The 19,383-nt window shown below is 42.4% G+C and overlaps 1 protein-coding gene across 2 annotated transcripts in view; it reads right to left on the bottom strand.

Moving 5' to 3' along the window:
- Positions 1-19,383, bottom strand: part of TMEM67 (transmembrane protein 67) — a 663,651-nt gene that overhangs the window by 388,169 nt on the left and 256,099 nt on the right. For both annotated transcript variants that reach the window (XM_069220469.1, XM_069220470.1), the window contains exons 12-13: positions 8,395-8,551; positions 3,712-3,835 (exon numbers count right to left, since the gene is read on the bottom strand). In XM_069220469.1, coding sequence (XP_069076570.1) covers positions 3,712-3,835; positions 8,395-8,551 — 281 coding nt within the window. The remainder of the gene's footprint in view (positions 1-3,711; positions 3,836-8,394; positions 8,552-19,383) is intronic.

Below are 19,383 nucleotides of genomic sequence, written 5' to 3'. Positions count from 1 at the left end.
GTACGATTCACTTTTTTAAATTCACCTTCCCCTAATCATGCAAATACTTCCCATATTCATAACAAAAATCCCCCTTGATTGGATTTGCATTTTGTGAGGCAGGAAGATCCCTAGAAAAGGCAGATTAAAGCCTTCCACAGGCTAATGGCGCTAATCCTAGAATTAGAGTCACGATACTTACTGCAGTGATTCGTGTACTGCTAGGCTTTAGTTCCCTTTCCTCTAGACTCATGTTTTGCTTGTATCACAGATAAAAGGAACACATTCTTGCACAGCACCGAAGGACTTCAACATCGGAGGCCTCCACTCCCACACACTCACTTTGCTTCAGTTACTTTTAACCACCCACGTGGAATGGCTAAAGAGGTCGGATGGAGGGCAACGAGTATGGACCGTATAAATGAAGGCCCTTAAGAATTTAATCTGATAGTATTTCTGATCGTAAATATCACAATGCAGAATGTATACTTATTCATCTATGCTTCCTCGGTCCCATACAAAGGAATTTTTCAAAAATAACATATGTGATGAGGAAACTAGCAATAGTTCACATTTATTGTCTAGTCAAAGATGTCTGTCAGCATGACAAACTAGACATGGGGCATCAACTTCCAACACACAAAGTCTACAGAAAAGGTTTCTGCTTGCCGCATGGCTTAATGAGAGCTGCAGATGTTTCCCATGTCCTAAATAAATGAGTATGGATTTCTAAAGGTATAGGAAGGCACTGAAATAAATAGCTTTTGAGCGTCTTGAATACAGTCCGATACTTAGGGGGTAGTCTCGTTCCCCTTACCAATTGCAAGCCACGTTCATCACAAATAATCTCTTGGATGAACGGAAATCATTTTTGTTGGTCAATTCAAATCTGAGGACTCTACAGTTAGTGGAGGGCCCTTTCCTTTCCACAAGAGAATCAGAAAACGTGTCCAGAGTTAAATTTCCTGGCTGAAGTGCAACTACTCCAGCCTATGATTGTGTGTGTGTGTTTTTCTTTTACCTCATGAAGCCAAATAATCCTGCTTTTCTTAAAACTTTAAGACAGGCAGTAAGACCATTAAAGTTGGGCGTTCCTGATAGAACACAATAAGACATTTCATATGCTTCCTTCCCATTACAACAATGTGATTGCACATATGCCAGAGGACATTGGTCAACAACCTGCAGAAAATCAAGAATAGTAGCCTGAAATGATCTAATGGGTCTTGTAGCCAATGCAAGTTTCACAACATTGTGCAGTCAGAGGAAGATAGCCTTGAAGCCCCAACATAACCAAATTGATTGTAGAAGAGGAATGGTAACCTGAAGCTGTTGAAGGTCCCTGCTGGTGATGTACAAACTAATCATAGATACTGGAGTAGTGCAACAGACTGGCAAAATAAGATTGTGCCATTTAAAGAACATGTGTACTCTGGAAGTGGAAAGAATCACCCTTTGATGATGGACCAGTGCTTCTCAAATGAACTAGTTGATATGAAACTGAGAGGATGTTTTTTCATATCTAGTGAGAGCTCCACTTTCAATAGGGCTGCAAAGAGCTGAGAGACGAATCCAAGATTCTCCTAGTGAGGTATCTCAAATAAACAAATCAAAGTAAAGATAGATGTGAGTACCCAGTTGTTTACTCACAGAAAACTTTACAAGGAGGCAAGTCAACTGTGATAAATAGCACCATATATGGATAATCTGTGCCCTTACAATAAACAGAAAGAACCGTTAAAGAGGAGGCCAAATAGGCAAGTAATCATCCAACATTTTTATGAAAAAAAGTGAATCCCTGGATCTATAGATACAGTGCCACAATGACCCCATCTTAAACAGATATAGAAGGAGATTCAATTACAATATAAGAGGTCAAGAAGACTTTGCATTCTCCTGTCTATTACAAAGAACTGGATGTAGATTCCCTGGCTAAATCTTGGTGGGGAAGGACCTGTTCAGTTCTTCACATGAGTAAAATGTTTGATCACATCTATTAGGGGAGTTGGAGAGTCCACACACTTGAACAGAAAATATACAAAATGAGTAAAGTAACAAGCTATAAAAATGAAGATGGCATTACAGTCAACAGAGCCAAGGGTTACCCCTTCTCTGTTTTCATAGGCTGGACTACATACTGGTGCAACAATGTAAGAAACCAATTACAAACAGCTGGTAACTTTGAGCATTTATGGTTATGTCTGAATGAAAGAAAACTAGATGGGTAGAGAACGATTTTACATACTTCCACCTCATTTGAGAGCACACCCACTAGATGCCCCAAACAGAGTAATGAGTGTAGCCAGAATTCTCCAGAGGAAGGGAAATGGACTGGTATCTCACACTATCCCCTGTGAACTACGGACACTTGAAAGAAAGGCATTTAGAAATCAGGAGAAAACATGCCTGTCTAATGACTTGCATGGAATAAGAGGAGCTTATCTGATTTTGCCCCCCTCTACCACCGACACCACCCCACCAATCACCTCAATCCAGATAAGAAACAGTAGCCAAATATAGTTGCAAGAATTTATAATACCTTGACTTGTGGATTAGTTTCAAATATGGATTCAAATTGTCATAATCATAATGCAAACACTAACAAAGGCAAACAACATCAGAGCAAAAAGAATGAAAATACCCAACATTAACGTTTGTGATAATCTTAGCCTACACTTGTTTTCTGATACACCAGTCCGTAAACGTCTTCTAGCTCACTTCGATACAGATCATATGAATGGGATTCTTGGCTTATCAGCAGGAAATATTCTGGTTACAGATGTAGATGATCAGGTGTAGGTGCTCCTCCTCACTCACAGGTAAGACAGGATTATATGTTAGTGTGACTGGACAGAGTGTTTTCCTTGAAAGGATGGCATGGCAGTCCATTGCTGTGTGAAGGTGCACAGTAACTCATTGCTGGGCTCAGTAACTTAGAAACTGTTGCCAGAGCAGGTGCCATGCAATCATTCTTTACAGAGACTTCTTGCAGAAATCCAGCTGAGAAGCAGCTACTGTATACTGGATATCGTATTAGTAAATATTATAATGGTCATGTAAAATCTGCGCATATAATTCTCTATGAGGGAATGTATGTGTTGCAGTATCATACTATTATCACAATATGCACACAACAAATACTGTTAGAGCCTATCAGTTTACGAATAAGTAGTAGTTAGTACACATAATTAGTGAGGCATTATACACTATAATAGGATTGAACATTTGTCAAGTATCGATGACAGAGTAATAAAAGAAATGACAACTTGGAGGTGTGAAAACCACCACATAACAAAGACATCACGCAGATGGAACTGCTTCTGCCTCACATTGTGCAATAAAGATCTAAGTTACATCTCATCATCAATTAAATGAAATGTCAATGAAATGTCTCTAGCTGTTCTTGTGCTTCCTGGACGGATATTAAGACTTTTCAATAAAAAAAGACTAATATGGTAGAGTGCGTCATAGGAAAAGCATGAGGTGGGGGACCTATGTGACTTAGGAGGGTGGGAGCTAAGTGTATTAGACGATGATGGCAAATAATATGCCATACAATTCTAGAAAGCACATATACCTACATCAAATATTTAAAAACATAGCCTTTTTTCCAGGGCCTAGGTGTGTTCTAAGTTCAATAAATGACATTCTTTCTAAAAAAGGGCCAATGATCACAAATGAAAATATCTCAATATGAAAAAACAAACTATACCACACTTTACAAAGTCTTACCTTATGGTTATTCTAGTTGCAATCCGTATTACTCTTGGATGGCTTTCTAGGTCATTTTCGCGGCCACTTAAAGTGTCTACCAAAAATATTCGGCGGGTCAATAGCCAATTGTTGATATTACTCCCTTAGTAGAGAAAAAATACATCACAAAGCAAATGATAATACATTCATTACACCATGCTATATAGAGCAGCATTGAAATATATTTACTCCCTAAGAATTACTTTTCTGATCAAGCTGGATCAATATATTTTTTAGATTTGGCTCATGTAAAAGGTAAAAAGGAAACAACGAAACTCGATGAGCACTAATCATCTAAGCACGTTTTGTTATTAGAAACCTAAACAAAGTTTCCTTTACAAGCATTATGTTTGAGTCTTACCAAATACTCAAAATGATTTTACACTTTCCAACTGAGCTTGACTTGATAGTGCATTCATTGATTACTTGAAAGAAACAATTTTTTCAATCTGTGTTCACTTCAAGAAATCCTAACTCTCATGATAGGGTCTGACAGAAAAAGAGGACCGCAGAGACGGATGTCTGTACCCCAATGTCAAACAGGTAACAACTTTCCTCCTACATTTCTTGGTGGATAAATACTTACACATTGCCTCCAAATTAAGCATGACTGCTTTTGTGCCATGCTATCAGAGGTTTAACCACTGGTTGATTTAGTGACTTTCTTTGGTTCACCCTGACCAGGATTGTGGCTTTTGCTTGAGTAGGGCTTCCCCCCTCGTCAACCAACAACCCAATTTCTCACACTGGGCATCTGTTTTGAATCTGAAGACTTCTTTTCTACTTGCAAATGCATAAAAATGCCTGTGTTTATGATCAGGTCAGTGGTGTAAGTGCGGTCTGTGGCCCTGAAATGTTTTTAACTTTGCCACTTTCTTGCCTAGATTGAGAATAAATGTATAATCCTCCCTGATTTATGCAGTCAGGAAGGTGAAATACCAAAGAAAACTATGCACTGTTGTAGATCTCACTTTGCCATGATTCCACTGGAATTAACTTGCCTCAGAGAGGTCAGCATTACCTTTAGAGACTGTGATGGTACTTGTCTTCTGTAGCTTTTACCGGTCCAGATGTGGAGGAACTGAAAACCGGGTGTGGGACTTCTTGCACAATCCTTGTGCCTGCAGAATGACTTGAGGCTTGATGTGAAGCAAATGCCTTCACAGTGTGGCGGAGCAGGGATCTAGCTGAATTTTTCAGTATCTGTACCTCAATAGGCAGCAATTTGGACACTAGTTTCTTCAGTGCTGTCATCAATGTGGTCTGGTAAGTGTCTGAGTAAGAAAACCTCAACCTCATGCGAGGAGGTGACTAAGAGAATGGATTTGCTACCACACCATCTGAATTCGAGAGGACTGCTGAAGCCTTCTGAATGAGAATGTGTGAAACGATGGTGCTGTAGAAGCAGGCAATGGCTGAATTGGTAGTACTTCAGCTGGGGCTAGTTTATCACATACTAAATCTGAGAAAAACTGTCAACACCAGGACAGTGCGCGCTCTACGGGCATCTAGAATGCAAAAACCCAACACTTGCAAGATAATGTAATTTATGCATTGTGATGATATGTTATTGTTTAACCTTTTGCATTGCAGAATTCCATCCAAAAGATTCATTTTTAAGGTGCTTATAAATACTTATAAATACTGTGCATTTGCAATGTATTGCTGCAGACATTCAGAGTGTGTTAGGGTGTGGTCCCTTTTCAGGGCCTTCTAGAGACTTTCCCTGCAACATGCCTGGGCGTTGTTCTAGGCTGGGCCAAGACTCTATAAAAGAGAGTCAGCCCAACTTCCAGTGCTCACTATTCAGAGGTCCCGGTGCAGAGCAGCAGCTTCTTCCTGAGCTCCTGTCCCGGCGGCCTATTTGGATTTTCCAGTCTTCTGCACTCATCTCTCATTGGTGATCACTGTTTCCAGGCGGTAAGACTGTGTTTGGACATTTCCCAACACCGTAATTGAGAATTTTCATATTCTTGATTTTAATTCTTAAATGAATAACAGATTACTTGTGCGCTGCCATTTTTTGACATTTGTATGGTGGTTTGCAAATAGGGAGGACGCGCAATTTATTCCATAAAGATTTGACTTCGTTATTACATGGTTGTTCATTGCACGCTGATATTTCTTGACATTTACATGATGTTTTACGAGTTGGCAAGACATGCAACTCGTTTCATGAGCATTTAACTTTGTTGTTCATTGCGCGCTACCTTTTCTTGACATTTACATGGTGGCATTCGAATCTGCGAAACGCGCGATTCACTTCTCGTGTGTAATTCATGCTGTTCATTGTGCGCTACAATTTTCTGGCATTTACATGGTGGCATTCGAATCAGCAACACGCGCGATTCTTTCCTTGAGTGATTTTTCATGTTATTCATTGTGCGCTACCATTTCTTGGCATTTGCATGGTGGCATTTGAATCGACAAGACGCGCGATTCTTTCCCTGAGTGCTTTTCATGTTGTTCATTGTGCGCTACCATATCTTGATATTTGTATGGTGGCATTTGAATCGGCAAGACGTGCAATTCTTTCCTCGTGTAAAATTAATGTGAATTACTGTGCGCCACTATTCTAAGACATTTTCTTGGTAGCATTTCAAGTTGACACGTTGCGTGATTTATTCCTTGAATCTACATTGTGTGATTTCATGGTGCACAATCCTTTATGGTGTTTAATACTCATATAAAAATCTGCAATGTGCGCAATTCACTTCCCAATGTTTTTTCTGAGATGAACACAACAATACCAGAATTCTAGATGTAATGCTGTGTGTTCCTGATATGTATTCTTAAAAGGAGATTCATATGGTTGTTTAGAAATTGCTCAGAGTGTTTCCTGATTCTCATGCTAAAGAAAGTACTCTAATCTGAAAGTCCTATTTAACTTTTCCTGTTTCCTCCTCAGGTATTCGGTCATCTAAAGCCTAGTCAGTTTTAGGACTATTCTAGGGTAGTTCATGTTTTTTGGAAAAGACGAAGCTTAGAGTTGTAGCATGGTACTGAATTCATGAGATGTAATTTTGATGTTGTGTTTTAACCTTTTGCTTCCTACAGGTCTCCTTCCAGCTGTTCCCGTCCTAATCCCCTTTTCCCCACTTGGACTCTCTTAGACTCTGTGATAAATCTAATCAGAGTATTGGAGCTGTCTTGTGGTGGAAGTGTTGGGAACACGCACAGACCCCGAGGATCTGGTGACTCTGACAAAAACTAGAAGTTAAAGGATCCCATTTCTTAACTTTTGCCCATAGTTTGTAAAAGAAAAAGCCTGCTAAATAATCCAACCCTATCCAACATCAACACCTTCTTCAGCTACTACATGCATCTCCGGATTGTCTTGAGTTCTGGAGGGTGCTCAGAGTGTTCAGAATAGTACCACATATTATTCATAAAGACATTCTTTCCTGGAAGAGGGCCAGTCAATATGTGGTGGACATCTCAGCACTAAAACACTTTACTTTCTTCAGCCTCCAGGATCTGATGTGGAAGAGAAGGCTGTGAAGTGACTGACTTCAAAGTCTTAGAATGTCAGAAGGAGGTACAACAAGCCTATTGGACTGACATAGAAGGCTAGCAAAGGCGATGGATTCATGAATGCTAAAGTATCCTTTTTATTGGATTGTAATATTCCTCTTTCTACTACTAACACTAAATGTGACTAGGCCTCAACTTCTGGGGAAGTTGGCATGGGATGGGGAGCAGGATAGACTATCAAGCTGGGACAAAAATGGTCAGAGACCACAGTAGGTGAAAGATTGCCTCTACGTTTCATACACGCCTACTTTGTTTTGAAATATCTCATCCTGATACGTGCACAGAAAGCAAACATGGACTCAGTGGGTGGTCGTAGAAAAGAGCGATGCAGGAGAGATAAAGCTTATGCGAGCTGCTTAAGCCACTTCATGCATGCCTTGAAACCAGAAGGTTGTGATAAAGTACCTACCCTGAAGAAAAAAATACAGCTACAACAGTGAGTGCGGTGATAAGCGCTACAGTACACAGTTGCTGAGTTGAAAATACAAGGTTCCAGTTCACATACATCACTGGAAAAAAGTGAAACGGGGAAACTACTGAATTGAGAATTTGTGCCCGGGAGAGCCGCTAAGGGCACATCGCACAGATCGTCTACAAATTTCAAAGTCAAGGAAGCAAAGTTCAGTTACTGGAAAATTGCAAAATGACCACTTGCACGTTTCCATTAATTCGCAATAAGCCTTAACTAGGATGAAAGTAACACATGTAAGTGCTTAGTCTGGCTAGTGAACCTATCATGGCCATTCAATTTATGCCCGAAATTGCCTATCAATATGCAATATATTTTGGATTAAAAAACACAGCACTTGGTTTTCAGGTTTAAAGTCCAAACCATGATATGCTTTAAAACCGTATGTCTTCCTCGCAATCCAAATTTTAAAATGTAAACCAAACTGGTGTTACAGGAACCAAAATGGGTTGAGTTAAAATCTTGTGCAGCGATAGCTGCTATACTAACATCATCATGAAAAACATTCTAATGCTGTGTCCGGCATACAGCCTCAACAAAACTACTTTGACAGTTAACCATCTTGTAAGACTGAGACACACCTGCTCATATAACGCAAGGCAAATATAACTTTAGTTATATCAATGCTTATAAAAACAAATTTGTTTTAAATGTATCACCTTGGTTAATGAACAGATCGTTGTATTGAAGATTTAAGTTCAGCACTGGCACAGCCCAAAGATCCTGCTGTCCAGTGCCTTGCTGGTAGGAAAGGTAAACGTCAAAGAACACTGGTTCAGTGTAGCCCATCAGGATTTTTGATAGAGACAAAGTGCACTGCAAAAAAAACACACATTAGAATGTATCACTTGATACGCCACATTTTTTATGAAAAATGTTACTGGTCTGTAAAAACAATTCTGAGTTATTTCATGAATGCCCATTTCACAAGTGTGACATCCTCCAATTGCAATATCAATGTAGAACGTTCCTGACCATGTAAGTGCTACGATTCTTGTCATTGTTTCCACAGATATCACTGCCAAACGTCAGCCAAAAATCCCACATCGCGGACCGCCTCGATTTGAATTTTGGATAGGGCAAAACACTTGTTTCCCCCTTCAATACCATTGTCTGCAGGAGCAAGCCAAGAACAGCATTCATGTTAACAAACCCCACAAAGATGGAACTGCAAATGTTGCATACAGAGGATTAGGGAAGGTTAAGAGCTGTAGACTCATCTTAAAAAGGTAAATACAAACACTGACTTTCTTTTGGTTCAAATGAACTTGAGGGATTCTGTGCCAGTGAACAACTGAACTGTCCAAAACAGAAACAGGATTGCAGGTAAGTACCTGATTCACTATGGGCCCCCAACCCGCAGCTGCACTTGAATCCAACAGCTGCTACTCTCCCCAACAGAGTCAAACCCAACAATCCAGTCATTTTTGTCCAGGTCCGCAAGCTGGCTCAGGCACGAGAAACCAAACCACAAGGTAAAATTGTGGCAAAAGCTGGATCAGGCACAAGGGATTAGCAGACAAGCTTGTAGCGCTCAGTGCACTAGACCTACTACGGCAAATTTCCCTTCCCATAAAACGAAAAACATGACTAAACAACACAACGCTAAAATGTTAACAAAATCATCCAAGTATTTAGCTTTTCCTACATTCTATACGCTCATCTGACTGGAAGATGATATTTAAATAACAGAGGAGCTAACTTTCCTCAGAAACCTCCCAAACAAGTTCTTGCATGTGTCCAATGATCACATCACTTCCTAGAAGAATGTCTTCCAAACACAACCCAGAAATAAATGAATGAAGCACAAAATAAACCTCTGCAACAGATATCCAGTTGCTTTTTGTACTATTCCCTTGACTAGCAGGATAAACATAAACATTGATCTTACTCTTGATGTGAGTTTTTTCATATCTAGTGATATAGAGTAGATGTTGAGAAGCGGATCTCAAATGTCATGCTGGCACATGCTGGACGAAGGGTGACAACATGTAGTTATCTCTTCTTGAGCCATGAAGACCTTTATGAGTACTTATTATATAAATGTAAAATTATTGTCACTGAAGCTTGCAGATAATTGCAAACCACAGCCATCATTGACATGTGCAGTCCAATTCAATACTTTAATGTTCAACTTACCGTAAATACAAATCACACAAGCCATTCCCACTCATTTGTTTGTTGACACTTTGATTACTGACTTCTACCATACTATTAAGATTCCACCTATTCCAGGCCTCCAGCCTCAGTAATGTCTTCCCTACACAAACAACTTGATGTGCTAGAGAAAACTTAGACAACCCTTTCAATATATGCCTGACTTTTTCACTTTAAGCCAATCCCTTTTCAAAAACACAGTTTCTTTTAGACTTTGCATTGTTCCACACTGTCCTTTTAAGTTGTTTCGGTCAACATTTATCCAAGCCAAATCATGCATCTTGGAGCTTACCCTGCTTACTACAAGAGTTTATAAGCCTATTGAACAAATCTCCAAATGTGGAAACCAATATCTCAACATAAAAAAGGAGAAAACCATGTAGTAGAGTGATGAGCCCTACAATAGGCCCATAATCTATCCGGAACATAACACTAGACAGATGGCCGTCTTAACGGCTTCAACCAAAATCCCATTACCTCTTACCAGTACAACATTATAGGAGGGTTAAAACAAAGAAACATTCATGTGCATAACAGCATCCTGAACACGAAAGGAAAGCATTTTGCCTGATAAAAACTGAACAGCGTTATTCGTAGTGATAAAAAATGCAAAATGGTCTATATTAGAACAACTGATAAGAAATTAAATTGCCTCCATAAGGAGACAGCTTACCCCTACATCTCCAATTAAGCCATTTGGAATACCGATCAACCAACAACAGAATATATCTATTGTGAAGGATAACATGTTATATGGACCCAGGCAACCTAACGCTCAGTGTTACCATGGTCCATCTGGGAATTTAGCCAGACACGAAGGTGAATTACAAATCTTCATGCCAAAACAGCATTGTAAAATTCAAGATAATTTTTGACAAACATATCTATCTGTTTGTTCATATACTGCCACAAATAGCTCTCAAGAGACAATTTTTAATGCCTGTCTATCCTGAATGTCTTTTGTTGGCAGCCTCAGTAATGCAAGACCTGACTCCACCCAGGGGGACTATTTTGTCCACCCTAAATATGACACCATCAACCTGAGGCAATTTATCTTTCACTTTAAAAAACACATGTCATTGGTTCAAAAGTGTGCTCTCTCCAGGCCATCTTTGAATGATATAATCTGTTATTCATCAAATCTCTGTCCATGGCTTCAATCCAATAATCTTCTGTAAAAATACTAACTAACCCCTGTAGCACATCTTACGCCAATGCTACCATGCACTCCCAACCCAGAGGTACTAAATCCTCTCCATGAGCAGTTAAAGGCATAACTCTGTAGTTGAATCTGCCCACAATATGTTTAATGGAAATATTTCATTTTAACAATTTCGATAATACTCTAATCAAGCTTGACAATGCCCTGCCAGCATCCTTCCCAGAAAAATGAAATATTACAGGTTTGTGATCCATTTGTATAAAAAAAATGGCGACCCCTCAAATACGTTTTAAATTTTCCCTTCCCAAGTAAAACTTAAAGCTTGTCTCTCTATCGTGGCATAGTGTTGCTCAGCAACAGACAATGTATTAGAGGAAACTGTCACAGTATTTGTTTTCATGTTGATTTTCTGAGTAAGTACTGCACTAATGCCCATATTACTGGCACCAACAGTAACAGTACATTCAGCTTCTCAAGAAAGCCCATAAGAGGAGGATCACCTATATTGAATTTTAACATTTCAAAACCTTCTGACATGTTCTTTGTCCATACAAAGAATATTTTTCAAGAAGAGCTCTCATGGAATTAGAATAATAAGAGAAACCATCAACAAACCTCCAGTAATACTCAAAGAATCACAACAATGTTCTCAACTCATCTTTAGAACGCGGCGTGGGAAGCTTCCTAGTGACACTAATAAAATACTCTTTAGGTTTAATTCCTTCGCTGGCAATCTGGTGATATAAATATTCAACCTCTGCATGCAGAACTTTATACTTACCTACCTGTAAGGTCATGCCCACTTTCGATAATTTATCTAACACTCTGGATAATCTTAAATTGTACTTGTAGCCACACAGACAAAAATATCATTCTAAAATGATGCTCCTCCCTCCACGCTCCTAAACAGAATCTTCATCAACTGCTGAATCACTGAGGTGGTCAAAGTAAGACCAAGACTCAAGAAGGTAGTGAAATCGTGACAATCTGAAGATAACTCTATATGGTGAAATGTCGCTCATTGGCCTGAAGTGGAGAAAAAGTTAGCTTCACCTGGCATCCCAAAAATCTCTTGAAAATTTGGAAGGGGCGGACAGTCAACTGAGACTGGTTTATTTAAGGGCCGAAGATTGCCACATAATCACAACTTGCCAGTTGTTTCCTAACTAGAACAATAGGAAAAACCCATTATGCAAATTGAACTAGTTGAATAATGCCTTCTCTTACACATCTCAGGCATCATGGACAGCCCTTTCCTTATACTGAGTAGTCTTTTATTAGATTTTGTCAAAGCAATACAGCTTTCTCATTGCGCTCGATTTGATGAGCAAACCCATAACACACCTTAGTTATTTCGTGAAAACCCCTTGAAACTCAAAATCTGTGGAACCTCAGAACTAGTTCTTCCATTACACATGAAACAAGACAATCAGTACCTGGTCTTTACATTACACTCAAATTGCCCCTGTAGCGCCATCCCAAAATGTGCTGACCTCTTTTGACTACATACACTTTCCCATGAATTCATTTTTCTTTGAATTCAACAGTGGAAATAAATGATCCCATAATGTAAATGGTGCCCCACCCCCATTAACATATGTCTTCACATCCAGTTTTTTTAAAAGCTTGTCACTTCAAGGCTTATGAAAATATGTGTCAGAGATAATGGTGACCCTGAATCAGTCAAAACAATCCCATCAATTAAAACTTAGTGTACTGGAGAAATACAAAGCCCCCAATCTATATTGTTCAAGACACTGTTTTCTGTACTAATTTTATGAACACTCTCATCATGCTGAATATGTTCAGCAAACATTCAAAATCATATTGAGCTTTATAAAATCATTCCCTTTACAGTCTTCTACAACAGTGTTAATATTTTTGCTGGAACGAACAGTGACTGTTACAAACACTAAAAACCCTGCCTAATGTTTTACATTTAAAGCACAGGCCAGACATTTTTAAAACTGAAATTTAGACTCACATCAATAACACTATGCAATGAATGAACACAAATTTTTGTCTTTACCTTGAATCTATCCTCGGATGAGACCTTATTACGAAGAGCACACACTTCATCAAATGACTGGCTGGTGCCACAAATTTCGTTGCCCAAACAAACTGACATGCCTATACTTTTAACAATGCCAATAGTTTCAAATAAAAACTGATTCCTCTGCCTCAGGTGTTGCTCTAGAATGTTCTTATGGTGTCAATGTACTACAATGTGGTCCCCAATCTATAGTTCTACCAAATTTACACTGCGGATAGGATTCTGAGAGCTCCCACATATGACGCAATGGGTTCCTTTGGCAACTAGAATCTGGAGTAAAATTTGTGACACTGCATGACGGTATGGGCATTATCCTTGAAATGTGATTTCAGCCTGTCAAAAGCTTCTCTGAGATCATCATAATCACCAGCAGCTAACCTAGTGGGTGGATGGCACATCTGCAGATGCTTTAATACTTTTGTGCTCCCTCCCCCAACAGGTTGAATAACAATGCCTTCTTCCTTTCTGCTTCAAAGAATTTCCCACCAACAGCCACCAGGTAATTATCAAACAAGTTACACCATGTTTCCCACTTCACAGTGGAATCACCAGCACCATCAAGAAAAAGTGGTACCTGATCACACCTGCACACTGTCATGACAAGGCTGAAATGCAGCAATCCACACTAAAAAACGTATGGCAATATACAAGTGAAACAAACTAACACATAGATGTGTACCCATGTAGAACTACTTGTCATTCACTGCACGTTGGGCTTATGCTACAATACACCATCACCTAGTGTGAGTGGCAAATTAAGTGTGCATATTACAATTGGCTGCGTATAACAGGTTTTTCTAATGAACAACAGTAGCTTTCAAATACCAATATAATCAAAGTGCAAAGAATTTTCCAGAATGGTAATAATAAAGAATGGCATCAAAAGGTGCATCACTGTTGAAAAGAATATGTAGGCACTCTCTCCTTGTTTCAGAAAGGTGTGCATGTTGCCTTTATAAGTCAAATGAATGCATCATATCACCCCCTGATACCAAGCCGTGAGCAGCTATGCCCTCACCTGTGGTATAGTGCACCCTGCCTTAGTGCTGTAAGGCCTGCTAGAGGGGTGACTTACCTATGCCACAGGCAGTGGGTTGTGGCCATGACACACTGAGGGGAGAGCCATGTCGACTTCGCCTTTTTTCCCCCCCATCGGCACACACATTCTGTGAGGCAGTGTGCATGTGCTGAGTGAAGGGTCCCAGGATGGCATAATACATGCTGCAGCCCTTAGAGACCTTCCCTGGCCACAGGGCCCTTGGTACCAGGGGTACCTTTTACAAGTGGCTTAACTGTGTGCCAGGACTGTGCCAATTGTGGAGACAAAGGTACATTTGTAGGGAAAGAACACTGGTGCTGGGGCCTGGTTTGCATGGATTCCTTCAGTGGAGACATAGTAGTGCTACAAAACAATTCCCTCAATACAGTTGAGAAACTACGGAGAGGTAGAAAAACCGTTAGCATCGAAGGCACGAAAAAAAAAGAACAGACGTCAGCACGCCGGCGAGGACTTCTTTTGGCTCTGGTGACGTCGGACGGAGTCGCATGCAGAGCCGTGCAATTGTGACGTCCTCGTCAACGCGGAGCGAGGAAAAAATTTCCATTGAATGCTGGCGCATTGGGAGAATTCTTAAGGTGAGGAATCCACAGGTAGTTGTATCCATCAGAATACCTCAACTTCAGACGCAACTACGAGTGATCAATGGAATTTGTTTAATGGCTTGTGCTAGTAAAATGTATCATTACAGGGAACATTTACATACAAATGCCTCGTAGTAACTATCCAAAGATTTTCAGAGATTTTCATTAGCCACTGACAGGCAGAAGATTTTGTAACTTTATTGGAATTCATTGAAATGCTGGTCACATTCCTAATGGATGTTTTTTTAGATTACTTCAAGGCTTCAGTATCATGTTCATGGCGGTCACTGTGTAGAAACAAAATTTTCTAAAGTGGAAGACTGAAGGGTTTATAGGATTTCTCATTACACCATCCATGGGCTGGAAAGCAACACTTCACTTCATAGTTGCAGAATATGCAAGCAAATTCCTTTCGGGACAGAAAACATGGGATGCACAAACAGGGGAAAACCCAATCAGGACCAATAAGGTTTTATCCATATAGAAGACAAAGATTAGTGCATGTTCCTACATCCTGTTTCAAGAGTTTTCATGTTAACCATCCGTTTAACAGGGGAGTCAACAAAAATCCCCAAATCTCCAAAAATGAAAGCATTCCTAATTATGCCTTGGTGGGGCTTGATGGTCTTAAAGCAGGAGAGAGTATTTTGAGGTTTTCTGGCAGTCAATGGCTGGATGCAGACCGACTGATTTGATGTTTTCAGCTGCGCGATTACCCTAAATGGTGTGCTGACGCTAAGTGACACACAGAAGAAAGCATTAGTTGTCATTTACCTGTAGAAAAGAGTGAGATTTTATTTTTTTGTGAAACAATGAATAATTGCTCTTCTTACAAAGACTGAATTAAAGAACTCTCAATAAATTGAAGTAAAATAGCAGAGTACATGATCGTCTGCTTAGGATGCTTAGGAATGCAGAAAGAGTACTCACTAGATGAGAGCAGAGTAAATGCAGAGACATAAATCTTGAGCTTAGCTTTAACCACTTCTGTGCCGCGGACGTAGTGGTTACGTCCTGCGGCACAGTGCTGCTGTGCCGAGGACGTAACCACTACGTCCTCGGCACACAGCCCAGAGGGAGCGCTCTCGCTCCCTCTGTGTGCTTCCCCCCACCCCCCCAAAGTCAGGGATGGAAGGGGAAGCCCTTCCCCTTCCACCCCGACCCCCCCCAACCCCCCCTGTGACGTCAGCGCGCGAGCTGATTAGTCACAGGGTCTCCCCCATCGCGCTGGAAGCAGAGCTTCCAGCGCGATTGAAAGAGAAATGCTTTTGCATTTCTCTTTCAATCACTGGGGAGGCCCCGAGAGGCTTCAAAGGGAAGGAAATGTATTTCCTTCCCTTTGAAGTCTCTCACAGGTTTCAAAAGCCGGATTGCTTGCAATCCGGCTTTTGAAACCCCACTAGACACCAGGGATTTTTTTTTTTGGGAATGAAACTGTCAAAAGGGAGCGACCCCTTGGGCAAGGGTCGCTCCCAGGGGGGGCATTTTTTTTAGGAAGGCCTTTTCTGCCCCCCCTGGGGGCAGAAACCTCTAGGCACCAGGGAGTTTTTTTTTTTTGTTCTTTTTTTTTTGTGATGTTTTCTTTTTTTTAGGTGGGGAGCGACCCCTTAGGCAAGGGTCGCTCCCCTAGGGGGCAATATATATTTAGGCCATTTCTGCCCCCCTTGGGGGCAGATTGGCCTACTTTGATGAGCCCAATCTGCCCCCAAGGGGGGCAGAAACCATTAGACACCAGGGAGTTTTTTTTTTCCGCAAATTTTACGCAACAGGAGCGACCCCTTGGGCAAGGGTCGCTCCCAGGGGGGGCATTTTTTTGGGAAGGCCTTTTCTGCCCACCCTGGGGGCAGATCGGCCTATTATTAGGCCGATCTGCCCCCAGGGGGGGGCAGAAACCTCTAGGCACCAGGGATCATTTCTTTTTTTTTTTCTTTTTGTTATGTTTTCTTTTTTTTTTAGGTGGGGAGCGACCCCTTAGGCAAGGGTCGCTCCCCTAGGGGGCAAATTATATTTAGGCCATTTCTGCCCCCCTTGGGGGCAGATTGGCCTATTTTGATGAGGCCAATCTGCCCCCAAGGAGGGCAGAAACCATTAGACGCCAGGGAGTTTTTTTTTTTGCGTGAATTTCACGCAAGGTGAGCGACCCCTTAGGCAAGGGTATCTCCCTGGGGGGGGGGATTATTTTAGGCCATTTCTGCCCCCCTGGGGGGTAGATCAGCCTATTTTGATTCGGCTGATCTGCCCCCAAGGGGGGCAGAAACCACTAGGCACCAGGGATTTTTTTGTTTTACAGATGGGGAGCGACCCCTTGGACAAGGGTCGCTCCCCTGGAGGGGCAAAATGTATTTAGGCCATTTCTGCCCACTTTGGGGGCAGATCAGCCGATTTTAGGTCAATCTGCCCCCAACGGGCAGAAACCACTAGGCACCGGGGATTTGTTTTTTGGTGTCAATGTCACGCAGGGGGAGTGACCCCGTAGGCAAGGGTCGCTCCGGGGGGGGGGGGGCTTGGGGGGGCAAATTTATTTTAGGCCATTTCTGCCCCCAGATCTGCCACCAGGGGGGGCAGAAACCTCTAGACGCCAGGGCAATTTTTTTTGGTGTTTTTTTTTTTGTATGTTTGTTTTTTTAGAGATGGGGAGCGACCCATCAGGCAAGGGTCGCTCCCCTGGGGGGCAAACTGTATTTAGACCATTTCTGCCCCCCTTGGGGGCAGATTGGTCGATTTTAGGTCAATCTGCCCCCAAGGGGGCAGAAACCACTAGGCACCGGGGATTTGTTTTTTTGGCGCCAATGTCACGCAGGCGGAGCGACCCCATAGACGAGGGTCGCTCCTGGTGGGGGGTGGGGGTTAGGGATGCAAATTTATTTTAGGCCATTTCTGCCCCCCCTGGGGGCAGATCGGCCTATTATTAGGCCGATCTGCCACCAGGGGGGGGGGGGGGAAACCTCTAGGCGCCAGGGCAATTTTTTTTGTGTTTTGTTTTTTGTATGTTTGTTTTTTTAGAGATGGGGAGTGACCCATCAGGCAAGGGTCGCTCCCCTGGGGGGCAAACTGTATTTAGACCATTTCTGCCCCCCTTGGGGGCAGATTGGTCGATTTTAGGTCAATCTGCCCCCAAGGGGGCAGAAACCACTAGGCACCGGGGATTTGTTTTTTTGGCGCCAATGTCACGCAGGGGGAGCGACCCCATAGGCGATGGTCGCTCCTGGTGGGGGGGTGGAGGTTGGGGATGCAAATTTATTTTAGGCCATTTCTGCCCCCCCTGGGGGCAGATCGGCCTATTAGGCCGATCTGCCACCGGGGGGGGGGCAGAAACCTCTAGGCGCCAGGGCAACATTTTTTTGTGTTTTTTTTTTTTGTATGTTTGTTTTTTTAGAGATGGGGAGTGACCCATCAGGCAAGGGTCGCTCCCCTGGGGGGCAAACTGTATTTAGACCATTTCTGCCCCCCTTGGGGGCAGATTGGTCGATTTTAGGTCAATCTGCCCCCAAGGGGGCAGAAACCACTAGGCACCGGGGATTTGTTTTTTTGGCGCCAATGTCACGCAGGGGGAGCGACCCCATAGGCGAGGGTCGCTCCTGGTGGGGGGGTGGGGGTTGGGGATGCAAATTTATTTTAGGCCATTTCTGCCCCCCCTGGGGGCAGATCGGTCTATTATTAGGCCGATCTGCCACCAGGGGGGGGGCAGAAACCTCTAGGCGCCAGGGCAAAAAAATTTTGTGTGTGTTTTTTTTTGTATGTTTGTTTTTTTAGAGATGGGGAGCGACCCATCAGGCAAGGGTTGCTCCCCTGGGGGGCAAACTGTATTTAGACCATTTCTGCCCCCCTTGGGGGCAGATTGGTCGATTTTAGGTCAATCTGCCCCAAGGGGGCAGAAACCACTAGGCACCGGGGATTTGTTTTTTGGCGGCAATTTCACGCAGGGGGAGCGACCCCGTAGGCAAGGGTCGCTCCCGGGGGGGGGGGGGGGGGGGGTGCAGGGGGGGTTTGGGGGAGTGGGGGGGATCAAATATATTTTAGGGCATTTCCTACCCCCCCCCCCCCCCCGGGCCGGCTGAGCTAGAGGCCAAAATCCACAGGTAGGTACTTTGCATAAAACACCTCTGTTTTCTGTGAAAAAATATGTTGTGTCCACGTTGTGTTTTGGGCCATTTCCTTTCGTGGGCGCTAGGCCTACCCACACAAGTGAGGTACCATTTTTATGGAGAGACTTAGGGGAACGCTGGGTGGAAGGAAATTTGTGGCTCCTCTCAGATTCCAGAACTTTCTGTCACAGAAATGAGAGGAAAAAGTGTTTTTTGGCCAAATTTTGATGTTTGCAAATGATTCTGGGTAACAGAACCTGGTCAGAGCCCCGCAAATCACCCCATCTTGGATTCCCCTAGGTCTCTAGTTTTCAAAAATGCACTGGTTTGCTAGGTTTCCCCAGGTGCCGGCTGAGCTAGAGGCCAAAATCCACAGGTAGGCACTGTTTTCTATGAAAAAATGTGATGTGTCCACGTTGTGTTTTGGGCCATTTCCTGTCGCGAGCGCTAGGCCTACCCACACAAGTGAGGTATCATTTTTATCGGGAGACGTGGGGGAACGCTGGGTGGAAGGAAATTTGTGGCTCCCCTCAGATTCCAGAACTTTCTG

The sequence above is a fragment of the Pleurodeles waltl genome, chromosome 2_2 (genome assembly GCF_031143425.1).
Source record: "Pleurodeles waltl isolate 20211129_DDA chromosome 2_2, aPleWal1.hap1.20221129, whole genome shotgun sequence".
In the NCBI taxonomy this organism is placed as follows: domain Eukaryota; kingdom Metazoa; phylum Chordata; class Amphibia; order Caudata; family Salamandridae; genus Pleurodeles; species Pleurodeles waltl.
Note: the sequence above shows the minus strand (reverse complement) of the source record. Positions and strands in the feature narration are given on the sequence as shown.